Below are 27,988 nucleotides of genomic sequence, written 5' to 3'. Positions count from 1 at the left end.
ATATGACTAAGAAGGGAGCTTTACCTCCTGTAGCTTCCTCTCTGAAACCCATAACCTCAGTCTAATAATAAGAAAATATCAGATACATTTTAGTAGAAGGATATCCTACAAAATACCTAACCAGTACTCCTCAAACTGTCAATGCCATGAAAAACATGGATGGACTGAAAATGTCACAGACCACAAGAACCTAAAGAGATGAGATGATAAAAAGTGTCGTGGTACCCTAGAACAGAAAAAGAACAGAGATGGAAGAACGGGTGAGCTACAGATAAGTCTAGAGTTGCGTTCCAGTGATGGTTTCTCAGTTTTGACAAATGTACAGTGGTTATATAATGTGAATATTAGAGGAAACTTAGGGGAGGCATACACAGAGACTCTTGCTGTACTATCTTTGCAATATTCATGTAAATCTAAAATTACTCCAAAATTAAGTTTATTTTTTACATACAGATAAGAGCAGGTATCCATAGGATTACGTGAAAATCAAATGAAATAACATCTGAAATATAGCACTCTCCCAATAAAGGGTGGTTCACTGTTATATATGCTTAGTTTCTTATACCATCTCCCAGAGCCTATCCCCTACCTGCTCCAAGTGTGTGAGTCTGGTCTCCTCTGCCAGATAACAAACTCATTAAAGGCAAGAAAAAGCTATCCTTTCATACTTACACAGTACTACTCCAAACCTGTTTAAAGAAAAATGCTAAATAAATTAATTGCATCTTGACATTTTCTTGGCATAATAAAAATCTAGACCTTGATGGATGGGCTTGTTAGCACATGCCTGTAATCCTAGTACTTGGGAGGCTGAGACAGAAGGATCACAGGCTTGATAGGCCAGCCTCGGCAATTTAGCAAGACCCTCTACAACTTAGCAAGACCATGTTTCAAAATTAAAAAATAGAAAAAAGGGCTGGTAATGTAGCTTGGAGGTAGAATGCATCTGGGTTCAATACCCAGCAGTCCCCAAAATAAGTCCAAGCCTTCACATTTTTCTCCAAGTGATTCTGCCTAGACAAAAGGGAGAAGTAGTCGACTTCAAAATAGAAGAGTATTATCTTAGTAGAAATCAAATGCCTATATTTCTCCCTGGTTACCAGGGCTGTACAGTTTCTGCCCAAGCAAACTCCAAATTCCAAAGGCTGACAAAACTTGTATTTGGAATTTCTGTGACAGGTGAGTTCTGTTTGTTTCTTCCAACTCCTCCACCCCTAATTTACCCTAATTTTATCTTCCAGAAAGAAAAATATAAAAAGTCCAGAAGACCTCACTGGTTCCTAGGAAGATGCCCATTTGTCTGAAAGAATATATATTTTTTATAATTCCTGGAGCTCTTTTACTTGGAGAATTTGATCTGTTATAACAATTTTCTCCATGAAGTGATGGTTGGGTTTGTGAAAGGGTTATCATATATAGCAATAATATAAGCAAACTATTATTTACATCTATAATACAATGGGCCACACAGAGACAGTGCCCTGGGGGGAGTACTGAATCACTGCAGTGATAGACGTTGTCATCTGTGCTTTTTAAGACCTAGGACTTCAAGGCTATATTGTCTTATCTGTCTAGCCTTGACATTTGTCCTTTTTGACCTTTGACACTGCAGCCTTCAGCATGCCAGAGGTGAATGTGGACTATAACGCCAGCTCAGAGAACCTGCGTTGTGAGGCTCCTCGCTGGTTTCCCCAGCCCACAGTGGTCTGGCAATCCCAGGTTAACCAGGGAGCCAACTTCTCAGAAGTCTCCAACACCAGCTTTGAGCTCAACTCTGAGAATGTGACCATGAAGGTCGTCTCTGTGCTCTACAATGTCACGATCAACAACACATACTCCTGTATGATTGAAAACAACATTGCCAAAGCCACAGGGGACATCAGAGTAACAGGTGAGTTTCTCAAAGCTTTCATCCCCTACGCCATGGTGCTGGCGATCAAACCAAGGGCCTCCTGCATGCTAGGCAACTAGCACTGAGCTATACTCACAACCCTCTTTATGCTATTTGTATGGGCTTATTGTGAAGAAAATAATATCTCAGCTAAGATCCAATTTCTTTAGCAGATATATTATGTTAGAGCACTGATAAATCTATAGAGTCCTTTGCACTGACACTTTGATCACAGTTCTAGTTGGAATAGCATGATATAATAAAAACCTAATACAACAAATTACTTACAGCATGTAGATTAAAGATGGAAATTAGGCTTCATCTTTGTGTCTTCTCACTGACTGGTTTTCTAGAAACTAGTGTTTAGGATTCAAAGGCTCTGACTCAGTAGAACTACTTGACTAGTTTTTGTTTTGGTGGGTTTTCTTTTTTTCTTTTTTTAGGCTAGAGATCAGACCCAGGGGCATTCTATCTTTGAGCTACCCCCAGCCATTTATTATTTCCTATTTTGAAAGAGAGTGTTGCTAAGTTGCTAAAGCTGGCCTCAAACCCGCAATCCTCCTATGTCAGCCCCAACTACTGGGATTACAGGCATGTACCACCATGCCAGCTAGGAGTACTTTGGTTATAGTAGTTGGGAAGTGATGATTATTTTTTGACATCTTTGATGTATTTGGTTGCTATACTACATCCTAAGTCCCCCAAAACTGGTTTGGTTCTAACTTGCCTTTGACAAGGTTTGAATCTAAAGATGAAAGGTAGATAGACTCTGAGTCTTATTCAGCCCTCGTAGGACTGACACGCAATCGCACTAATATTGACCCAGAATTTAATCTGATAGCTCTGGATTAAACTGACCTCTTAGCCCCCTAGCTGAGAGCTAGCTAAGAAGGATCCATGATCTAATCTTGTACTTTAGTATGTACAAAACCTAGAGTTGAGCTGGTACCGAGAAAATGCACAGACTAAGACCATTTTTTCTGGAACTAACTTGAATTCAAACTGTAGAGAAAAACATTTTTCAGAATTATTATCTGCATCAAGTCTAGAACCAGGCAGAAACTATCTTGCACATTATCTTGCATCTATTAATGTTTGCTGAATTTAATTCAACAAATTATAACAGCTTATATTCTTGCTTAACATGATACATATGAGAAAGCAATCACAAATCATATACCCAATAAAGTTTTAATATCCAGAATATATAAAGAACTAAAATTCAGCACATTGTACACATACTAGCTCTATATAATAATATATATTATCTATAGATATATATCTCATATATATATATATATATATCATATATGAGAGAGCGTATATATACATGAGAGAGAGAGTGTGTGAGCACGCTAGTGAGGAACAAATTGGCATCTGTCCTGGTTAGGAATCTGTAAGTTGCTTATAACAGAAAATCAACTCAAGCCTAAGCTAAAATGAGAATGTATTTGGAGTCCTGGGTTGTTTCATAGAACCAAAGCTAGGAAAGTCAATTGACTTCAGAAACTTCTGGAACCCAGAACTTAAATTCTACTGGGTTTCTCTCTCTCCCTCCCTCCCTCCCTCCCTCCCTCCCTCCCTCCCTCCCTTCCTCCCTCCCTCCTTCCCTCCCTTCTTCCCTCTCTCTCTCTCCCTCTCTCTTGTTTTAGTCTGTATAGCAAAATGTAGTTACAAAAGCTCCAATATTTAAAAATATATTTTAATCAGGTGAGTACCCAGACTGAACCTCAATCCCTCTGTCCCATTTCCACATTCCCACAAAGGACTGACTGGTTCAATGTGGACAGGCTCACCATACCTAGACCAGAGGCAGTATCTGATGGGAGAGAAGTGGGAATGAGGCATTGGCTGTTTAAAACAACTGAGCTGACAGTAGTAATTCTTCCATTCAGACTTCAATAAAAGCACCACACTGTATAATCAATGTCTTCTACTATAAAAGGCAGTAACAGAACAAAACATAGACATTGAGAACACCTTTTACTCAGTGTATACTTATCAGATACTTCAGGACAAGTCATCCAAGTGTTGGTACTGGGATTAAAAACAAATTTGTTGGCTCAGATTTTTAAAACATCAGAATCCCTTCTTGTTATACATGTTTTTATTTTTTATTTTTTTATTTTTTTTTTGGTGGTACTGGGGTTCCTGGAAGCCCTTCTTCCTCCGGGCTACACTCCCAGACCTATTTTATATTTTTGAAACAGGGTCTCTTACGCCAGCGCGGCTGGCTTCGAACCTGCGCGATCCTCCTGTCTCTGCCTCCCAAGCGCGGGGATTACAAGCGTGCACCACCACGCCCGGCTGTTATACATGTTTTTAAACAGTTGAAGGGAGTCATGTGATTTGCACCCCATGTTATCTAACTATACTGATAATTTACATCATTAATTCAACAAATATATATTGTATGACAGGTATATGCACAGCATGATGCTGAGATGAATAGCACAAATATCATAAAAAAGTTAATCTCAGTATAGATATGGTACCTACAGGAAAGATGGTTAACTATAGCTAGAGTGGACCAGTAGATGAGGCAAAGTTTAAGTTGGGCTATGAAGGAGAAGAAAAATGGTTCTGATTGAATAAGAAGCTTTAATAAACACAATAGAATGTTACTCAGTTATAAAGAACAAAATTATGTCATATGTAGGAAAATGGACGGACCTAGACAATATTATACTAAGTGAGATCAGCCAGTCTCAGAAAGTCAAGGGTTATGCTTCCTCTCACATATGGAAGTAGAGAGAAAAACAGGAAACAAAAGGGGCTTCAGACAAGTGAGGAGAAAGGCCAGTAGGCTAGTGGAAGGTAACTGGGGAAGAGAAAAAAGGAGAACTGATGAAGGAAATAGTTCAAATAATGGCAGGAAGCTATCACTACCCATGGGGAGGCAGGGCAGAGTGGGTTGGGATCCAGAGGGAACACCACACGCCGTGTGCACGCACGCTGTATCACTCTGAACCTCACTATGACCTCTTAGCTAACTCTCAGGGACTGTATATTCTGTTCCATTTCTTCAAGCCATCACTTCTTGGGGGTCAAATCCGCCCCAGCAGAAGGAAGCCTGTTGCAGTCCATTTTTGCCTGTCACTTGGGAAGAGTCCAGGCTATAGCCTACTTGCTTGCCTACAAATCATCATCCTTTATCATCAGATTTTTCAGCAATAAAGTTGATAGTTTGGTCTTCCATTGGCCTACTCTTTTTGTCTTTCTCTTTAACTGGTTCAGAGCTAAATTGGGAAAGACAGTGTTATTTATTGAACTCCTTGGAGTACCAGTAGTAGGCGCTCAAAAGATGTTTACTTCTTATATTTTTAATTGACATATTTAGTTGGAACTATAAATCCAGATGTGGAACTGGAAACAAAGAGCATGGGAATGGTGCTTATTGGCTTGGATGGGGTTATTGTTGAGTTTATGGCTAATACTTATTACATCATTTCTATATGCTGGCACTTTATATGTATTCACTCCTTAGTCCTCAACAGAACCCTATAAAGTAGGTCATTTTTCTTAGCCCTGTTTGACAGAGGAAGAAATTAGAGCAAATGTATATTGAGTAGCTTGTCTAAAGTCACACAACTAGTGAAAGAACTGAAATGAACTAAATGAGATTAGATGGTCTCGGGGAAAAATAGGAGCAAAAGAAGAGCAACTTTATTTCTTCACTTCAACCCTTTCCTGCCCCAAAATGAAAACAGTGATTCCTTTTCGCTTTACAGCGTGCGAGGGAAGCTGGTGACACAGAGCCTAGGAAGGTCGCTGACTAGAGGGAAAATGTATCCAGACCAAAGCCTGGCCGTGACCTTTTGGTTAGCCTATTCTTTATGTGGGAACCCACGGCAATTTCTTTATTGCTGTAGTTTTTCATTTGGCCGAGTGCTCACTGGAGTGGACCGCAGAATGGAATTTCCTTTAAAGAATTAAGCGTTGTAGAAAGGTGGAGAAAGGGGTACAAAATTGCTTGTATCGGGAACAACTTGTTTTGTTTTGCAGGCACTTTTCTTTGCTAACCAGTCATGTGAAGAAGGCATTTAGCTTCTTCAATGTGACCCTGGACTTTTTTTCTTCCCCTTACAGACTCTGAGATCAAAAGGCGGAGTCACCTGCAGCTGCTGAACTCAAAGGCTTCCTTGTGTGTCTCTTCCGTCTTTGCCATCAGCTGGGTACTCCTACCTCTCTCCCCTTACCTGATGCTAAAATAATGGGCTGTGGCCACACAAAAGCGTGCAAAGTTATTGGTACCACAGGTGAGCTAAATCACAAATGGCATGGACATTGGTGTGTGCGCTTGCATTCCTGACAAGAGCCAAGCAGCCTTCAGCATCGTAGAAACATTTAGTCATCCCAGGGTAGTGACACTCTTTCCACTAGTACCGTGAAAAGTAAGCTTAGAAAAGAGCAGGGACATTCTTAACAGACTTAGAGGAAAACGAAGTCCATACAATTCAAATCTTTGTGTAAATTCAAATGCCTTTTTATTTACTGAGTTCTTAATGAAGGTAAAAATGGTTTATTACAAAAGAGATGGTTAGCCCTGTTTAATTACTCTGGATTCCACTGTCATTTGCAAAGCCTAATGGCATGCACAGAATCACTTACCTATGTGACCCCCCAACTCAGCCTCTCTGCACAGGAGAGCTGGTAGATGGCTCACCGCCCCACCCCACCCCCCAGTCGAGATTTCTCATTCTCTCTCCAGTTCTCTGGCTCCAATTACTGGCAGGACATTTCTTTCTAAATATTCTACTGCAGATGAAATTTGTATAACGCCAAGCTCCTAAAGTTCCAGTCAGCACTCCCACATCACTCAGCGGGGTCCCCCAAGCCTCCAGGCTCACAGTCCCAGAGCTATTTTGTCTCCCCTCTGTCCTTCTTTGTCATTTGTTGCTAGCTCGGCGGCATTTCCCCTGCATCGTGGGTCAGGCTGACCCAAATCCTCTTTCAACATCCCGGCCCAGCCTAGTTCTAAACCCTTGTGCTTGCTCCTTCCTCTTCTGTTTTGGGTGATGGGAGCAGGACCAGAGTGAATGTGTTTGGGCACGATTTTAATCAGCAGCCCAGAATGGCTCTCCGGTGCTACTGTATCAAAGTTTAAGACCTCAGTATAAAGTCAGAGCCTTTGGCAGTTTCTCTCCCTGAGCTTCCTCCTTCTCTCAAGGACCTGCCACTGTCTCCAGCCTTGCTCTCTCTCTGCCCCTTTCTGGAAATCTGGCACACGCTACAGCGATCCATGTCCACTGCTTCCCTCACCCACATCAGGAAGATGCCCGCTAGCTTAAGCCCCCCTCCTGAGGGCCCTTGTACTCCTGTCTGTGGCTGTCTGTGTACCTTGTTCCTCACACTCATGTATGGCACACATGCCCTGCCTAGACTGAGGCCTTAAGAAAGGCAAAGATCTGCTGATCTGCTCCTTTTTATCCGTCTTCTGCTCCTCAAGCTTGCTGTAGCACAGTGCACAGAGCAGATTCTCTGTAAGGAAACCTGCCAGTTGCCATCTTTCCAATCCCACATGGTTGTCAGCAGAGGGAGGTTCCCCTGAGGAAACTACCCCTGAGGATCCCACTAATAGAGGAATCCTATCTTATTTTCTGGTCTCCATACAACACTGCAAATGGGTTTTTAATAACCAACAACTAGATAATATGAGCCATACAGAAGAGCCTACTCATCTTAACCTTTACTCCATTAAAGCAGTCATTTGCACCCCCTTTTTTTTAAAGATATGCCACACACGGGAAGGTGATAGTCATACAGTACACATGAGGTTATAAACTGCTACCCACTTAGCTGCAGCTCCACCTTTTTCTCCCAAGAACCATAGAGGAATAACTCTTTAAGTAGATTAAAAAAAAAAAAAGTAAGTGGATAGATCATTAGTTGAGACACACATTATAAGTGGCCAGTACATTTTAGGCCATACACTCCCTGGCTGGGAAGGAAGCCAAAGCCTTCTCTGCACCCAGGAGCCTGCCCACACATTACCTCTCAGTTCCTCTTTGCTCTGAGTACCTGTCTCTGACAGAGCCCGAGATGGTCACTGAGCTGATCTCCCTTTAAGATAAGACCAAACCATCTGTCTTCCCTTAGCAACTCATGTGACCAAATAGAACATCAAAATACAGAAAAATAAGCCCATTTCTAAATACATTCACAGAGTGCCAGGGAGACTCAGTTCTCCATAAATGTTTGCTGATTGGTTGTAATGGTTATCTTATTGCTGTTATTTTCAGAATCCCGGGAATGTACAGAACTATTTTTTCACAAGATATGACCCAGTTTTTTATTTCTGGGGGGAAATGAATTAATGGCTAGAGTCTCAAGTGAACAAACAAGAACAAGAAACAAAAAGAAGACAAAAGCAGTCCATGGAAGACTCCAAGATGAGCGCGCGCCATCTTCAAAGGCACATGTTATATTTGGGGAGTAACTCATCTACACCAGAGAAGCATGTCTAAGCTGCTAGCTGAAAAGCGGAGACAAGTGGATCCTGCATCTCGGGGACCTCCCCTTATCCATTAAGTCCTGGGGAGTGAGAGGACGGGCTACTGCATCTCTCTGGGTATATGTGCTGTAGTGTCGCTCTGAGGAAGCTCCTCAGAGAACACTCTGGTCTCCATGTGCACAACTTATATATTTCAAGCTAAAACCGCAGTGTGCGGTTTAGGATAACATCTTTCAGGGGACAGAAGCTGCTGACCAGCTGCCACTTCACAGCTCGGAGGCGGCTGTGTTTTAATGAAGGGTCACATGACTTGCTTTTTGTCGTGATACTTTCAAACGTGCCTTGGCTTCTCCTCCCATCTGATGAATGCCGGAGGTCTGAAAAGTGAACCTAATTTTAGGGTAAACCAAGTAGTTGGGTGACACTGATTTTTAAGATAATCAGAGTCCCTTCTGTTTGAACAGATGTCGTCTTATTTCTCAAATCCTGTTGATCTGTGAATGGCCCAGGAAAGGGCCCCTCGCCTTACCATGTGACCTTGGGTCATCGCAAGGGTTGAGGCTTCTGCTTTCTATCCTTCATAGAAGCTCTGACCTCAGCTTTCAACAAGCACCCACTGGGACTCAGCTGGGGTGCCCACATGCCCTCTTCTCCCCCAGGGGACATCTGGCAATGTCTGGGGACAATGTTGGCTGTCACAACTTGGGGGAGGAGGAGCTTAGTGCCACTGGCCCCTACTGCATAGAGCCTGGGGATGCTACTCAGTACCCTACAATGTACAGGATATCACCCTAAAACAAAGAATTGTCCCCAGTGTCAGTCATGCCCAGGATGAGAAACCCTCATTTGGAGTAGAAAAAGAGGAAAGCAAACAAATCTGTTTGCTTCCTAAAAATGGACATTGGCGTCTGTCTTTTTGGCTACCGCCTCAGCACAGAGAGCCAGGTCGCTGTGTTGGGCAACCAGGACTAACATCTTTCAGGGAACAGAGTTGGCAAGGCATGTGGGAAATTGCTAGTGGAACTATCTTCAGCTCCTTGAGCTCCAAGATCCCTTCCCCTTCATTCTACCTACAAACTGAGCTATGCAAGAAAGCTGCCCAAGTTCCATCTCAACTTCTCTCGCTCTGAATTTTAGGTCTCAAAACCCTGCTTAGCCAAAATGCAAATTAAGGCCAAAAAAAAAAAAATGTGCCTTCCTTAAAACACACAAGTTGCTGAGCTTTTCTCTAGGGTGCCCAGGAGTTAGGCAAGTGCCCTACCACTCAGCTGTGCCCCGGCCTGTGACATGGGACCTTAAGGAATGAAGCTTTGATATAAAAGGCTTTTCCCACCCCTCCCACACTTCTCACGTGTTGACCACTGCCCCCGGCACTTTGGACCACCATGTCTGTTTTACATTTTGTTATAAAAAATAAACTTGATTTTAAAGTTCTGACCACTTGAGAGAATGATTAAATATACATTTCCTATACTGTTGTCTGCCTGGTCTGTGAGTGAAAGGGGAAATGGATTAAAAAGTCTTAAGGTACTTAATAGAATAAGTTCTAAAAATTAGTGCCCAGCACATAACAGGTTTTTCATAAATCCTTGTTGAATGAGCAGAAGGTATAGAAGGTATTGATGAGAACCTCCAAATATGGGCTGAATGTCTGGGTCTAGTTTCCTATGAAAATTCTACTAGGCTTACATCAGCCTAGCATGTTTTCCTCTGAGAAATAGTGGTGGCACTGGGCTTAAGGCAGATGAATGTGTGTGTGTGTGTGTGTGTGTGTGTGTGTGTGTGTGTGTATGTGTATGTGTGTGTGTATGTATATGCATATATATAGTGTGTATACATATCATTCATACACACATATATATATATGATAATTGCTCTAGTTTCAAAAGTCATCTGACTCTTACTACTGAGAAATTTTCTAATTTTTTAGAGCTGAACAAAAAAATTCTCAAAATCATCTTTTCTAGTCCTTTCATTGTTTAGATAAAGACCTAGAGGCCAGGTCAAAGTGTGGGTCACTGGCTATACTTGGGTTATATGACTTTCCAAGAGTCACTCTGGTGATTGGGGGTAAGATACAATCTACAGAATATTTAGTCACTAAAGGGCAAATACCCAGGGGACATTTGGAATACTGGGTTCCCAGCTTGGCACAGTAGGCCTTTTGCAGGAAGAGGCACAGATCAGTTTTCCTTGCTGTGACAAACACCTGAGATCACGGACTTGAAGGGAGAATTATTTTGGCTCACAGCTGCACAAACTTCAGTGCATGGCTGCTTTGGGGCCTGTGGTGAGGCAGGATTTCATGGCGGGGAGCACACTTTGGAACAAAACTACTCGGTTCAAGGCATCAGAGAAGCAGAGGAGATCAAGAGAGTGCAAGAGAGAGCAAAAGGCTGGGGCCTCAGTGTGCTTCAAGGGCACTCTCCCAGTGACCTAGCTTCTTTCCACTAGGCTCCACCTCCTGAAAGTCCTCCCACCTCCAGCACTGCAGACCGATAACCAAGCCTTTATGTGTGGGTCTTTGGGGACATTTCTTTTAAACCATAACAGAGACCAAAGCTGAATCAAATTGTGAAGGCACAAACACTCCTAACCTCTTTTAATTCTCTGGCCTTGTCCATGAGCATCCAGCAGATGCATCAGAACAGACACACACATCACAAACCAGAATATGATATACACCACAAGCATCTGTAAGCATGCCAAAAACGAAAGCCTCTCAGAAGTATGGACACATCTGAGGGGACAGACAAGCCCAACTTCAAGGTGAAGCCTGAGCTACCAGATATACCCAGGTTGTGAGAAGACCTATTTTAAGTACACAATAACCTCAATCCATGTACTGTTAATTGGAGGTGAACAGGGGGGTCATTATTCTACAAGAAGGCGTCTGCCTCATGACCTGTGCAGTATGCTTTGGTTCTGCTGAGGATAGGTGTAGTTCCTTTCTCTTCACACGCTCACCTGGAGGTCTGATTCAGCACATCTGACTATGTGCCTAAACTATTTCTGCTGAATCATTTCCAGGAATTTCTACAAGTGTATCATCAGTAAAAACAGGCAGTCAGAAAGTTTAGCCATATTTTTGCCCATCTTTTTAAAAATTTCACCTACTCTCAAGGTCCAGCAAAAATTCTTTCCCCATGACACTACCTCTGAGTGCCCAACACACTGAGAGCTCACTCTCTTTAGCCTATATGTGCATTTTAGCACAAAATCACATTTTATTTTCTCATTGTTGTGCACTTAGACTCCTTTGAAGATGATGATAAAATAAGGATTTGGACCCAGGAAGCCTTTGGAAGTTTGCTCTATGAAAGAGAGTCAAGTAATTCTTACCTAGAAAGGCTTGTTCTTGCTGGTGTCTGCTGGGCTAGAGCTGTTAAGTCACAGCCTGGGAAGGCAAGCCTGTAGTTATCACTCTAGGAGCCCCTGTCTGTGGGAAGACAGGACTGCTTCAGAAATGTTATTGGCTGACCCTTCTAAAGTCATAAGTTCACCTTTAGCTTTATCTTTTCTCTTCAGTTCAAATATAATTTCCTGGCCTGAAAGGTATTCTCAGTATTTTTGAGTATAAGGTCCTTTGCCCAAAACTCTAAACATAACTTCAGATAAGAGCTTGATGGACAGTTTAGTCTTCTCTGCTTTCCTTAAAACAAGCGAAAAATGGTGCTCAGTTAATCCAGCCTATGGGGCTGTTCATGGCAGACTGAGACCATTTCTTTTCTCTCTGGTCTTTCATATTTGCAGTTATCAAACTCTGCTGGTAACCATTCTTGTATTATTACAAAAAGAGCTATTTAGATTTTGATGAGACTTCCGGGAAGATGGCAATGGAGGAAAGCGGCACTTACAAGTCCCTCTAACAATCGAACTCTATTACCACAAAACCAGCGCCTTTCAGAGCCAGAAAACACCACGAGCAAAGAAATAAAAACTGTAAATACAAGGGACAGAGGGCTGGAAAAACAAGACACCAGAAAGAAACTAGCCCGAAGTGCCGCGGCCGCCGCGGTGCAGAGCAGCTGAAGCCGTGGCACGAAGCGGCCGGAGCGGCCGGAGCTGCGGCAAGGAGCGGCGTGGCCTACATCTTCCCTAGCAGCACCAGGCTCCAGAGAGGAGGGAAACTCAGAATGGAGCTCAATCCAGAGAGGAGGTACGCCGGCCTCGTGGCCTAGGACGCAGCAGCAGCGATTTACTGCTGGCGGCAGCGGCGAGTTCACCGGATGGCTCTAGACCAACGCACTCTACCAGCCACAAGGCACCAGAGAGGAGGGGTGGACAGCGAGCCGAGGTGAGCAAGTGCTGAACAGCCGGGCGGCAGTCAGCAGTTTTTTCGGCGCAAGGAGCGTCTAAATTTCCCAAGGGCCAGGATCAGCACACCCCGCAGGGACTCAGCGGAGCTCAAAACCAGAGAAGAACTATGCCAACCTCACGGCTGAGGACGTGACAGCAGCGCCTTACTGCCGGCAGCAGTGCCTTACTGCTGGCAGCAGCGGCGAATTCACCGCACGGCTGAAGACCAACGTACTCAACCAGCCACCAGGCTCCAGAGAGGAGGGGTGGACAGCGAGCCGAGGTGAGCAGGTGCTGAACAGCCAGGCGGCAGTCAGCAGTTTTGTCGGCGCAGGGAACATCTAAAGCTCCCAAGGGCTGGGCACAGCACACCTGGCAGGGACTCAGAGCAGAGCTCAAAACCAGAGAAGAAATATGCCGCATCACGGCCGAGGGCGTGGCGGTGGTGCCCTATTGCCAGTGGCGGCAGCAGCGAATCCACCGAGTTCACTACAGCTCCATCAGCGCACTCAACAACCGTGAGTCAAATTGCGACCCCTACGGGAGAAATCCCAGTACTGCACTCCCAGGGACTTGCGCAGATAGTCTCCCTGAGTTGGAGATTTTAGCAGTGCAACCCAGTGGGGGAGTGGCGGTGGCAGAGATATCACACCATAGTCACAACTCCCCGCTGGAGAACGCCCAACTTGGCACCCCCCACGGTCTAAGCAGCCTCGATTGACTCCCACACACCAGTAAGTAAGGCTGTATGGGAAAATATGACAACAGTGTTTGGTTCCTCTCGCCTTCCTTTTGTTGTTGTTGTTGTTGTTGTTTGTTGTTGTTGTACTGGGGATTGAACCCAGGTTGAGGGAGGGTTCTACCACTGAGTTCTTTTTTTTTCTTTAAACAGGGTCTCACTAAGTTACTATGCACTGGCCTTGAACCTGCAATTCTCCTGTCTTAGCTTCCCAAGTACTGGGATTACAGGTGTGCACCACCACACCCGGCTCACCTTCCCTTTAAGAAATTTTCCCAGTTAGTCAGGTACAGTGAGTGTGTTACCTATATAAACTACTGTTGTAGAAATCTGAGGGCCAATGCTGCAAATGGCCACCTTGATAGAGGAAAAGGAAATTGAGTGCCTACTATGTGTCAGCCATCATAGTAGGTATTTCTCTACTTCAACGCTTATTTCATAAGGTAGTATCATCACAATCACCCTTAGTATCATCACAATCACCATTTTACAAAGGAGAAAACAGAACCTGAGAAGTTAAATAATACCTGTGATCACAGAGTCAATAGGCTAACCAAAAATTCAAGCCCAAATTTATTATCACAACCCCTATTGCTTCTGAAAGAGTGCATGCATGTGTGAAAGTGCCATATAAGGCTTAAAACATTATTACATCTGGGTGTGGTGGTGCACACCTGTAATCCCAGTTCTTGAGAGGCCAAGACAGGAGGATTTCGAGTTCAAGGGCAGCCTCAGCAAGTAGTGAGACTCTCAGAAAACTAGGGAGATCCTGTTTCCAAAATAAATAAATAAATAAAAAAGGGTAGGTGTGTATCTGAAGGTAGAATGCCCCTGGGTTCAATCCCCAGTAACACACACACACACACACACACACACACACACACACACACTCAACCACACACAAAATAATAATTAAATATTGGCGATCATATTATTGTTGGTAAGTATGAGGATTTTGGGAGCTTCAGTTTTGTTTTGTTCTCATGAAGAACCTTTGCTGTCGGTGAGGATGGAGGCCTCTCTCCCTGCAGGAGATGATTCCTCAGTAACGTTCAGGCTTTCCCTGGCTCACAGAGGGGTGGGCAGTGGAATTTCACACTTCAGCCTAACTCTTTCTAAGGATATCACCATGTGCTGCTCTAATGTAATGAGTAAGGAGGGCACACAGGTAAAAACGATCTAGGTAAAGATACAATGTATCGGAAAAATGCTTGGTTCTATTAAATACCTCTCCCCACCTCACCAATTTATAAGCCAGGGTAATCCTACTTACCAACTCTCAAGGTCAGGCCTGAGTTTATTCTGAACAAAGTTCTTGCAGCGGGCAAAATTTATATCAGAATCCCTGTCTAAGTAGTACCTGCCTCCTTTAGTAACGTGGCAATTGAATGAGATAATGCATAAAAAGCAGTTATTGTGTCACCTGGCTATATTCATTTACTAATGCTGCTATAACAAAACGCCGTGGCTTGAAGGTGAAGCTCAAAGTGTAGGCAAGGTCTCTGTCTCGCAGACAGCTGGCCTCTCGCCATGTCGCACAGAGCCGTTCCTCTATCCCAGCACAACCCTGCTGTCTCTCATCGGATAATTGGATTGGGGTCCACCCACACGACAGCATTTAAGCTCTTTAAAACCCTATTTCCAAATACAGCTGCATTCTCGGGTGTTCTGGGGGTTAGTAATTTGACATATAAATATGGGGAATAATTTAGTCCATAACACTTTTATATATAAAAGAACTAATAAAAATCAGACATTATTAAGTATATGTATTGGGCAGGGCAAATGAATAGAAAAGAATTATAACAAGAAAGACATGAATAGCTTTGTTTTTCCTCTGTTTGACCAAGAATAGATGTTTAATGTTGGAACAGTTGGGATACAGCAGAAAGCCTCGTCCAAATAGCACCGGTGCAAACAGGTCGGAGGGCGCGGGAAGACCAGAGTGCAGCGGCTCAGCAGGTTGATGCTGTGAAGGGAGCGGCATTGGCTAATGGCCTCCCCAAACTGCAGGTTACTATTTTAAATGCTACAAAAGACCATAGAGCTTAAAAAGATGAAAGATAAAACCAGTATGGGTCCAATCTTTAAAGGAGGAGAACTGAGTCATAGGGGGACAGTTTAGCTCCATGTAACTGAATTGCCAAGTAATAAGGTTGTCTTTGGACTAGAGGCAGATTAAAATCTTCTCTGTCCTGGGGAATCTCAGGGGAAAAAAATTATTTTCTTCCTTTCCACTAAACCCTAGACTAAAACCAAAACCAAAAACAACAACAACAACAAAAAAAAAAAAAAAACAAAAAAAAAAAACCCAATCCAGTCCTGGAAGACTAAAAACAACTAAACAGCTGTGTGCCGGTCAAAGTCATACAAATGGGATGCAGACACACTTACCTTCAGTGGGACATAATGAAAATATAAAAGAGAGCTAATTTGGAGTAAAACAAACAGCTCTGTGGGAGCAGGACACTCCTCTGGGCTCTTGGTATAGTGCTGGGAATCACCGCAGTGGCTCATCAGGGCCAAGTGTTCCAGTAGAGAATGGACTCTCCAACCCCATTACAATAGAAAGAGACCCTTCCCCACAGTAACCTTCTATATTAAATTTGTAGGAAAAGAAGAGTAGGTAACTATAATGCAGTAGAAAAGCCTCTATTGAGGAAATGGCCCTGTTAGAAAAGGGAGCCCCGAAGCAAGTATTAGGCTAATTCAGCCAAGGTTTTGAGGGCTTTTCAGTTGCACTTCTGCTCAGTAAAGGAAAACGAATCATCAGAACTCCCTGCCAGCCACAGTGGAGAGGGCGCAGCAATCCTCACTGGACTAAATGTCAGTGGATCGTAAAGGCAGCAGAAAGATGACCAGCTTCTGCAAGAGCTCTCCTGTGGAAGGGTGTGGCCACCCATGGGTGAGCCAGCTCCCCGCCAGGAGGGGAAAGCAGCAGCCTGGGGCCTCTGCTCAGATTTGCATCAGCAAATCACTCAAGTGAATACCCGTCCCAGCACCTCAACTGGTCTCCCTACCTCTAGCTGCATTTTGACTTTCAATTTGTGATCCAAAAATCATCCTTTCAAGAATAGCGAGGATACAGGCAATCTGTTTCAGCAGCAAGCATCCATTAGGCCTAGTTCAAACAGAGGATTGATGAAGGTGAGAAACACAAGTCTTCCCAGGTCAAGGTGGCAAGGTGGCCATTCTGACCCAGTACTTCTGGCAGGTGCTATGCATGTTCCTGGGAAGAGATAGGACGAAGGAGGGAAATGAATTATTCAGCTAGTGGCCTAAATAAGTCGGGAATCTAATGGGATTCAAGACAGATGCTTCTCAACTTTCCTTCATTAATGTGCATGGAAACTGGGGGATATACATGTACTAAAAATTACTAATAATTTTTATCAAGAAAAATACTTCTAGCCAGGTGTGGTGACTCATGTTTGTAATCCCAGCATTCGGAAGGCTGAGACAGGGTGATCACAGTTCGCGGATAGCCTCAGCTACTTAGGCCCTTTGCAACTCAGTGAGACCCTTTTTAAAAATAAAGAATTAAAAAAAAATAGGGCTGGGGGTGTAGCTCAGAAGTAGAATGTCCCTGGCTTCCATCTCCAGTACTGCAAAAAAAAAAAAAAGAAAAGAAAAGAAAAATACTTCGAAATCTACCTCCCTAATAATGGTGATCGTACCTGTGCACGCTCTAGTCTGCATCCATTTGCATACAGATTTATATAGCTGCTATCATAACCTTGGTATTGGGTAAATCTATAGAATTATGGACCTAAAGATTTGTGCTATTGTTTTTCTATAAAAAAAATAGACTTTACCTAACTCCACACATTTCATTTGAAGAATTTTCAATCATCGCTGATTGGACACCATTCCTTTGACAATAGTTCTTGCTGATCAAAGGTGAAGTTGAAGTCGGGTTTATACCTGCATAATTTTATAAAGAAAAGATGCTGAATTTGGTAAAGAGCTATAGATTTACATTGATAGGCCTTAGATATGAAGAAAATGCCTGAAGTCTAGAAGACAAAAAGAGAGTCTCTTATTTTCATAGCACATTCTGGCTTAAAGCGGGATGCTGGGGTTTGAGTCTTAAATGTCCCCCTAAACTCATATGCTAGAGGCTTGGTCACTGGCTGGTGGTCCTGCTGGGGAGTGATGGAACCTTTAGGAGGTGGAGCCTGGTGGAAGGAAGACTCCAGACCTTCTTTTCACCCAGACTGATGCCTCCTGGCTCCTCAAATACAGATATTCAGGAGCATCATCCCTGGGTCCACCCTCCCCAGCCCAGTGCTTTACACAATAACACTCCAAACATTTTCTTTTTTGTGTGTCTGTGTGTGGTACTGGGGGTGGAACCCGGGGGCTTTTCTACCTCCGGGCCATTTTCCCAGACTTATTTTTTATACTTTATTTGGAAACAGGGGCTCACTAAGTTGCTGAGAGCCTAAGTAGCCGAGGCTGGCTTCGAACCTGTGTGATCCTCCTGTCTCAGCCTCCCAAGCACTGGGATTACAAGCGTATGCTACCATGCTCGGCCCAAACAGTTTCTCAACAGGACTATAACAGAGGGACATGAGATGCTGAAGAAAGAAGAACTTTATTACAAAAGAATCTTCTGAAAACACCATGTACTACTCATTTATTACAGGAAAAAGAGCTTTCAGGTCCCACATACTGTGCAAATAAAAGAAAATTTATTAAAATGCAGTGCAGTTTAACTGCTACCTAAAATAGGCACTTAAAATGGTTTCTGTCAATACAGAAATATATAACAAGGCTCTGCCTCAGTAGGTGGGAATTTTATATTTCCTTGCAACTAGGAACATTATTTATACACTCTAGCGACATCCCTACAACTAATGTATAGACTTCTCTATGCGCCATGATGTTATAATCTACTCGTGCTCTCCGTGCTGTTACCAGGATGTGGATGCACTTTTCGGAAAAGTTAGCTGTCATTAAAATTAGAAAAGGCACTACAGTAATCCACAGTCTGTCCTTTTATATTCATCATTTTCAGGTTTTATCACTCAGAGAAGGAAGGAAAAAGGCTTTTATTTGCTTGTTATTTCCAATAGCTCGTCCACAAGAAGAGAAAGGAAGCAATAGAAAGTGGTTGACTGGGCCTGGGGTGCACACTTGTAATCCTAGTACTTTGGAGGCTGAGAAGGGAGGATCACATTTTATGGTCAGCCTCAGCAACATAATGAGACCCTGCTTCAAAATAAAACAATAAAATAGGGCTGGAGGTGTAGCTCAGAGGTAGAATGTCTCTGCTTTCCATTAAAAAATGAATGAATAAATGAATTAATTAATTAATGAGTTAAAAAGAAAGTGATCTGGCCAGGCGTGGCGGCGCACGCTTGTAATCCCCGTGCTTGGGAGGCTGAGACAAAAGGATCGCAGAGGTTCAAAGCCAGCCTCAGCTACTTAGTGAGGCTCTCAGAAACTTAGTGAGACCTTGTTTCCAAATAAAATATAAAGAAGGTCTGGGAGTATAGCCCAGAGGTAGAAAGCCCCTGGGTTCCACCCCCAGTACCACCAAAAAAAAAAAAAAAAAAAAAAAAAGAAAGTGATCTGACTGTAAAATAAAAAGGTTTAAAGAATCTTGAAAATAAAATGTCATGACATGAACAGCATGATACTTATAGGTATGTTTATACATAGAGATTTTATAGATAGTTACAAAAATCATTATTAAATGCCTAACTCCCACCTGAATATTCTTTGAAATAAAGGGGGAAATTTCAAAAATTAAATAAAATTGGTATATAAAAAATATTTGGGGGGTACTGGGAATTGAACCCCAGGGACATTCTAGCTCCAAGCTACATCTTCACTTTTTTAGTTTTTTATTTTGAAACAGGGTTTAAGTTGAGAGGGTCTTTCTAACTTGCTGAAGCTGGCCTCGAAATGTGATCCTCCTGTCTCGACCTCTCAAATACTAGGATTACAGGCATGAGCCACAGCATTCTGGCTCCTATATAAAATTTTTAGAGATTGACTTATTTTATACTGGGGACTGAACTTCAAGAAAATTTTGCCTCTAAGCTACACGCCCAGCCCTATTTAATTTTTTTTTTTTTTTTTTTTTACCTTTAAATGGGTCTTGTTAAGTTTATGATAAGGCTGGCCCCAAATGTGATCTTCCTGTTTTAGCTTCTCAGGTATGGGATTACAGGCATGTGCCACCACACCCAGCTGGAATTTTTAAAGTTAAGAAGTCTTCATGAAAAATTCAAAATGTTTTCCCTCTTTACATCTAAATCTTTGCAAATAAGTATCTTAATGTAATATTAACATAATTTAATAAAATGGCATGATATTTGGGATTTGCTTTAAAACAAAGAGGATAACAGGGAAGTGTATTAAACAAGAAAAACAAACACTATTAACTAGTGAGAGTAAGTTGTGGGTAATTGGGAGTTCTTTTTACTTTTCCCTCTACTTTGTACATATCATATATCTAAAGTTTTCTAAATAAAAATGTTTAAGAATCATTCATGATAATTTAAAATATATGGGTTTTTTGTGGCACTATGGATCAAACCCAGGGCCTCACACATGCTAGGTAAATACCACTGAGCTACATCTCCAGCTCTATATGAGTTTTGTTTTTTTTTTTTTTTTTTTTTTTGTGTGTGTGTGTGTTACTGGGGATGGAACCCTTCTCGGGCTACACTCCCAGACCTATTTTATATGGAAACGGGGCCTCTTAAGCCAGCAAGGCTGGCTTTGAACCTGCGCGATCCTCCTGTCTCTACCTCCCAAGCATGGGGATTACAACCATGTGCCACCACGCCTGGCCTCTATATGAGTATTTTTAATAACAGCAAAGTTAACATGCAAGATTTACTGTTTGCTCATACTCTTTGAAATATCTGCATGCATTTATCAAACACTTACAATTTTCTCCATGAAAATATGTATATGTGTGTATGTATATACATACACATCACACCTTTGGTATCATGGTAGATTGGTTCCAAAACTCCTCAAAGATACTAAAATATGCAGATAGATATTCAAGTGCCTTGCATAAAGTGGTATATAACCTATGCACATCCTCTTGTTTCAATTCTAGATTATTTATAATCTCTAACACAGTGTAAGTAGTTGTTATATCATTTAGGGACTAAGAACAAGAAAAAAATCTGTACATGTTCAGTACAGATGTTTTTCTTTGGGGGTATCCCCCATTTTTTGAGTTACAGTTTCACTAAGTTATTCAGGCTGGTCTCAAGTTTGCTATCCTCTTGTCTCTGCCTCCCAAGTAGTTGGAATTACAGGCATGCCCTACTAGACCTGATCAGATACAATTTGTGTGTGTGTGTGTGTGTGTGTGTGTGTGTGCGCGTGTTACTGGGGATTGAACCCAAGGGCATTCTACCACCAAGCTACACTCCCAACCCTATTTTTTATTCTTTATTATGAAGCAGCATCTCACTGAGTTGCAGAGGGCCTCACTGAATAGCTGAGGCTGTCCATGAACTGTGATCCTCCTGTCTTAGCCTCCCAAGTGCTGGGATTACAAGCATGTGCCACCACATCCAGTTGAGATATAATATTATTTGTTTGTTTGTTTTGTTTTTCTTTTGGTGATACTGGGGGTGGAACCCAGAGGCTACCTCCAAGCTATACTCCCAGACCTATTTTATATTTTATTTGGAAACAGGATCTCACTAGGTTGCTGAGAGCCTAAGTAGCTGAGGCTGGCTTTGAACCTATGCGATCCTCCTGTCTCAACCTCCCAAGAGTGGGGATTACAAGTGTGCGCCCCCATGCCCGGCTAGAATTCTTAAATGAAGATTTTCAATCTATAGTTGTTTGAATCTACAGATTAAACCTACGTATATAGAAGGCTAACTACATATCCATACACACACGTATTTTGGTAAATACAGAATACTTACTGAGAATACTGGTTATGCATTTAACTTATCATTTATGCTCTTGAGTAAGTTATATACTGTAAGGATAACATTTAATGACACAATATATTTGAAAATACTGAGCATAGTAGCTAGCACAGTATAAATGTTCACCTAGAGTTGGTTTAAATGACATTAAGCAAGTGGGGGAGACTAGATCTGTGATAGGAGGCAGGCTGCCCCTAACATGTGAGGTGCAGGAGCCATGAGGACAGGGGCACCCACCCTACCACCTGCCCTCCATCTTTTTCCTTCTCCAGGGGCTCTAATACCAGAGTGTGGGCACCCTAAAAGGCTTGATGGAGGCCCACCATCCTCAGTAGCTACCTTTCACCACTGCTGAGGGAGAGGTGTACATTCATACGTTCATTCATCCTGCAGGCTATCCCGGGGCGAGGCCTGCAGAGGCCCTGGAAGTGGGCTTATGTGTCAAGGAATTTGGGGAACCCCAGGTAGCTGGTCTAGGATGTGTGAAGGTGGGATGGGCTGCAGAGAGATAAGCCTTGAAATTCCTTGGTCTATGAGAAGGGATGTGGCTCAACATGGGGTCCTTCGAAGCAAAAATCCAGGGCAGGGGCTGCAGATGCCTGGATCGAAAAGAGAACTAATTAAAGACAAGGTGTTACCACTCAATGCAGTAGGAGTCAAAAGATGTCGATTCTTGCCTTAATTCTGCAGTAATCTAATTTGTGATCTTAAGGCAATGCCTTTACCTTACTGTGCCTCAGATTTTCACACATTAATTTAATAGCTATTTAGTGAGCTCCTAACAGTATGGACATACATCTAGATACTGGGAATAATGGAGAATTCAACAGATAATAGTCCTTGCTCTTGGTGACTTACCGTTCCAGCAGGAAGCAAACCACAAAGACATCTGGGCAAACACATTTCGGGAAAGAAAGGTCCCTTAAAGCCAAAATCTTTGCGATTAATCTTGAAAGTTGGACATGTTTATTAAATACAAGTAATGAAGGAATCCTAAGAGGAAAAAAGAGTGTGTGTTAAGTTATGAAGCAATATTATCAACACCACAGAATGTGCCTTTTATGACCAATTCTTTACCATAACAGCATGAGCTCTCCACAACTGCTTCCCTGATTTTAATCACGCGCATTATCGCCATATGCAGTATGAAATGTAGTCTCTGAATGTGCTATTTTCTTTATATTATTGCCCGTGTTAATTAATTATGTATGCTTCGTATGCAAGATAAATTTATTCAAAAATAATATAATCGCAAAACATTTATCTGCATTTAAAAAATAGGATAGATTAATATATTTTAACAGGTGCTTTGTAAAATATTTGTTTCAAAAAAGTTGACAATGAGCCTTATTGTGTGATAAACAGAAAAGAGAATTCACAGAAAGAGATGACTAAAGTGTGCAATAAAATGTAAATAGTTTAAGAGCCACTTATATTTATATCAAGCCAACTAAACTTGCAGGTTCCTGACAACATTAACTATAGAACATCTAGGGGCAGACCATCTGTCAGACAAGAATTAAAAATCTTATCTAAGACTGGAGAATTTTTTTTTTCTAAAAGGGGAGATGGTCCCAGGCCGCTTGGCCCCGACCCTGGGACGGTGGGCGGTCGCGCGGGGCAAGCTTAGGCGACCCCCCCCACACCCAGAAGGCCTCGGAGGTCCGGGCCGCTTGGACACGACCCCAGGACGATGGGCGGGTGCACACGGGGCACCCTTAGGTGACCCACACACACACACCCGGAAGGCCCTGGGAGTCCAGGCCACATGGCCCCCACCCCGGGCGGGTAGGCGGGCGTGGGCGGGGCACCCTTAGGCGACCCCCCTCCCACCCGGAAAGAAAAAAAAAATTTTCATTGCTATGGAATGCCTGATCCCACATCCTCCCCAAACCACACATACTCTCTCTCTCTCTCTCTCTCTTTTTTTTTTTAAAGGAAAACGAAAAAGAAAAATATTCAAGAGGGGTTAAGATGGCCCCGGCAGCAGCTAGAATATTGGAGATGTAGACAAAACATATCCATCTGAACTGGAACTTTTGGAAAAACTTCCCCGTGAAGGAGGACTGCTGCTTCTCTACATCGTTAAGAATCCGGCACATCACCTGTAAGGAGAGAGTCTAGCGGAGACATAGGAGGAAGGCAGTGGTGGCAGCAGTGGGCGAGATGGTGGTGGAGACTTGGATTTGGGAGAGGCAGACATCTGATCCAACCCACTATGATCTTCTGAAGAAATTACCCCAAAGGTCGAATGCTACTGTCGTGCATGCTTAGGGACACTGGACATTATGCGGTATGGGAAAAGAGCTTGGGAAAGATTTGAAATGGTGGAGACAGTCACATTGGCGCAGCAAGTACTCAGGGGAGGCAGAGAACTGACATAATACACCTGGAACTTTTGACGAAATTACCTCAGAAGCAGAATACTACCACCATGCACCCTTGGGAAACGTGGGACAACCTGCTGGGTGAAGACGGTGCTTGGATCGGAAACTGCCGAGGGGTTAGGCTGGTTGGGTCAGCGAGGCCGGGATGGGAGCCTGCTGTGAGGCAAGGCTGGTGCTGAGGCCTCCGAGGCCGAGACTGGAGCCTGCCGAGGGTTTAGGCTGTTACTGGGGCCAGCGAGGCTGGGATCAGAGCCTGCCATGAGACAAGGCTGGTGCTGGGGCCTCCGAGGCCGGGATTGGAGCCTGCCAAGGGGTTAGGTCAGGGCCGGGGCCAACAAGGCCAGGATTGGAGCCTACCGTGAGGCAAGGCTGGTGCTGGGGCATCTGAGGTTGGGATCATAGCCAGCTGATGTGTTAGGCCAGTGCCGGAGCCAGCAAGGCCGAGATCGGAGCCTGCTGCAAGGCAAGGCTGGTGCTGAGGCCTCTGAGGCCAGGATCAGAGTCAGCTGAGGGATCAGGCCAGTGCCGGGGCCATCAAGGCCAGGATCGGAGCCTGCTATGAGGCAAGGCCGGTGCTGGGGCCTCTGAAGCCTGGATAGGAACCTGCCGAGGGGTTAGGCCGGTGTCGGGGCCAGTGAAGCCAGGATCAGAGCCTGCCTTGAGGTATGGCTGGTGCTGGGGCCTCTGAGGCCAGAATTGGAGCCTGCCAAGGGGTAAGGTCAATGCCGGGGCCAACAAGGCCGGGACCAGAGCCTGCCGTGAGGCAAGGCCACTACTGAGGCCTCCGAGGCAGGGATCAGCATCAGCCGAGGGGTTAGCCGGTGCCAGGGCCAGCAAGGTCAGGATCAGAGCCTGCCGTGAGGCAAGGATGGAGCTGGGATTTACGAGACCAGGATAGGAACCTGACGAGGGGTTAGGCCGGTGCCAGGGTCAGCGAGGCCGGGATCGGAGCCTGTCATGAGGCTAGGCTGGTACTGGGGCCTCTGAGGCCGGGAGAGGAGCCAGCCTAGGGGTTAGTTCGGTGCAGGGGCCAGCGAGGCCAGGATCGGGGCCTCCCATGAGGCAAGGCCGGTGCTGGAGCCAGCAAGGTCGGGATCAGAGTCCTCCAGGTGGCCAGGCCACTAACTCGGGCCATCAAGAGTGGGATCGGAACTTGCAATGCAGCATGCACAGAGAAATAGCACAGAAAATAAAATCCAGATGATTCCCCTAATTAGCAAGAACTAGGAGGAAAGGGGTAACAGGAGGAGGTCGAGTAGTAGAAAGGGCCTATTGAGAAGCAATTAAGGTGAGCAATCAGAGGGGAGTGGGTGGGGGAGGATGGAATCTCTTTAAACTCATGAGGTGCATAAACAATGATATCAAAGATAATCACCAATTAAGCATGGGATCAAGGGAGGGGGAGGGAATGGGAGGGGGATTGGATGAGGGCTTATTGGATGATATGTGCTTGTATATCCTCTCATCTTGTATTCCAAAGTGATGTATGATTACAAAAATAATAAAATACAATAAATAAAAGGGGAGATGGTTAAGTGATAATGGAGCTGATATCTTGGGTAACTTCACCCCAACCTAAAAACAGTTACACAAGAAGAGCTTGAAAGCTCACATTATTCTAGCTTTTTTATTGTCATCCTCTTAAAGAGCTGCCATTGATTACAAAGCATCAGTTATGAGGAACTAGTTAAACTAGATTTTATGAGAAGAATAATCTTAGGGTACAGTGAATTTCTAAATAAAAGTCAAAATAACCATAATGCATTGTGTCCTGAATCCTATGCAAGCCCTTCCTTTTCTGACTCAGTTCAAAATTTGAAAAATAACATAAGCAAACACTAGCCAAGCTTTGTTAGTTATAGCGTTTACTGCAGCGACTTCCACTAGATGGCACTAAAGATTCTGTGTTTTAGAAACTGGGCCTTTATTCAGAAGACAAATGTGATCTATTTGAAATAAGTGATAAATTTCCGTGGTCATTTGTCCTGTCATTATAATAAGTTTCTTAGAAATGAAACACAAATGTCATTTATTCACTCATCAAACATTTATTAAGCCATATTGTGTTTCTGACACTGTGTCCTGCATTTGGGATGCAAAAACAAGACATGATTTCATGATTAAGAGTTCCAGTGCAGGAGGGAAGAGGTATAGTGAGAGCAGAGAGAGGAATTAGACAAGCAAATAGGAAAATGAGGTGCAGAATGTTAAAAGCTTGATAGAGGTCACTACCAAGTGCAAGACTCGGGAGATGGAGGATTACTCGAGAAGTTGATGTCTGAACTAAGCTTTGAAGAATGGGTAGAAGTTAGTCAAGCAAAGAAGAGTGGGCAGGGTATTCTAAGCACCGCAAGTAGCTTGAACAATGACAGTGAAAGGCCTGAGCTCAGGGCGGACGCTGAGGCTGGACTGGGGCAGGCGTAGGTGAGGCCGGCTGGGCCGCAGAGGGAGGTGCGCGTCACTCTAAGACTGGCGTGTATCCCCGAGGCGACTCCTGTCATTCATGCTGTTCTTGCCCCACTAACCATTGCTCAAACCTGCCTGTCTGTCCTTCCCTCAGCCATCATGGACTCTGCGCCTGTCTGAACTGCTGTTTCCCCAACCATCTGCAGAGGCCGCTCCTTTGCTTTCAAGCCTTTGCTCAAATACTGCCTTTGAAGTGATATTTGGCCCGATCACTCCATTTAAATGGCAACATCCCCACCGTGTCCCATAGACACTCTTTGCTCCATTTCATCTCTCCCCACGGCACTCCTCACTTTCCCATACACAGCACAGTTTGTGTGGCTCTGACATTTACTGCTTATTGGCTGATTTCCCCCGTGAGAAGATGTTATGCCATGAAAGCTGGAATTTTTGTTTATTCTAATGATGTATCTCTACTGCCTGACACATAGACAAAAGTTCATGTCCTCGTGGAACTTGCTATTCTAGTGAGAAGCAAATCATGGAAACATTTGGGGGAAAATATATTCCTGGTGCCCAAAGGATATTTGACAAGTAAATGAAGGTACTGAAGAGCTATCGAGAAGCATGTCAAATTGAAAGTTCACAAAGATCACTAACAGGATTACAGGTGATGGGTTAGAAATAAGGACACCAGCCGGAAACCAGATAAAGCTTAGCCACTTGAACTTAGGCAGGGGGTAGAGGCAGAAACCGGGGAGTGAATTCAGATATGATGAAAGTAATGATGATAACAGTAGAAAAGAGCCCTCATGGAATGAGTCGACTGGTGCTTTATATACATCACCTCAGAAAGCACAGCGATCAAGGGAGGATGAAGAGGGTTTTTAAAAAAAGAAGGCTGAGAGCCGGGCGTGGGCGCATACTTGTAATCCCAGAGCTTGGGAGGCTGAGACAGGAGGATCACACAGGTTCAAAGCCAGCCTCAGCTACTCAGTGAGGCTCTCAGCAACTTAGTGAGACCCTGTTTCCAAATAAAGTATAAAATAGGTCTGGGAGTATAGCCTAGAGGTAGAAAGTCTCTGGGTTCCGCCCCCAGGACCACCACCACCAAAAAAAAAAAAAAAAAAAAAAAAAAAAAAAGGCTAAGGACTCTGGCAAATAGCAACATTTAGGAAGCAAGTGGAAGAAGAATTACTGCATTGTAGAGAAAAAGAAGATGAATCCAAGGGGCAGGAGGTAGAGGAAAGTTAGAAATAGTGCATGACAACCAAGGAGGGAGCAAGTTTCAAGTGGAAGAAAGCTCTGCCAAAAGCCATAACCACTCAGTTAGATAAAAACTGAAAAGGAGCTGGGGAAGCAAGTGTAGACAATTCTTTCCGGAGTCACGGACATAAAGAGAAAGACCGCGATGGGGAGCCAGAGGGAGTAGAGCAGAAGCAGAGATTAAGGTGTGGCGATCTAGGAAGGGGAAGAGGAAGGCGGAAGAGGAAGAGGAAACTGGGCCTCAGAGCACAGGCTTCTGGAAAAAGTAATCTGTTGAAATAAAGGGGGAGAGAGATAGTGAGTGACAGAGACGGTGTGATGGTGATACCTAAGTCTCACAGAAGACACATGTCCCTTCCCATGTATCCACTCAGTGTCGGATGGTACTAATCAAGCAAACCCTGCAAGCCAGACCTGCCTGGCTTCCTGATGAGTCATCCTCCTTCCCTGGCTTTCCTGACCTCAGTATCTTCCCTGTCTTGGACAACAGGAGTAAGCTGAAACCCGGAGGCCTCTGAGAGACCTGGTCACTTTCATCAGTCTTGTTCTTCTGATTCCGTGACTCTTGTTCTTCTCTGTAACTATTTACTATCTTAAGTCTCCAGACAGATAAAGCAATATGTGAAC

At 43.7% G+C, this 27,988-nt stretch overlaps 1 protein-coding gene across 2 annotated transcripts in view; it reads left to right on the top strand.

Moving 5' to 3' along the window:
• The window catches only part of VTCN1 (V-set domain containing T cell activation inhibitor 1), a gene marked incomplete at both ends in the record, with an annotated part of 63,340 nt that extends 57,235 nt beyond the window's left edge, over positions 1-6,105 (top strand). For both annotated transcript variants that reach the window (XM_080690891.1, XM_080690890.1), the window contains 2 exons: positions 1,613-1,891; positions 5,981-6,105. In XM_080690891.1, the coding sequence (XP_080547017.1) occupies positions 1,613-1,891; positions 5,981-6,105 (404 nt within the window). The remainder of the gene's footprint in view (positions 1-1,612; positions 1,892-5,980) is intronic.
• Positions 6,106-27,988: the final 21,883 nt, after the last annotated feature.

The sequence above is a fragment of the Muscardinus avellanarius genome, assembly GCF_963383645.1.
Source record: "Muscardinus avellanarius genome assembly, chromosome: 3".
Taxonomy (NCBI): Eukaryota; Metazoa; Chordata; class Mammalia; order Rodentia; family Gliridae; genus Muscardinus; species Muscardinus avellanarius.
This window is presented reverse-complemented; position numbering and strand designations above follow the sequence as displayed.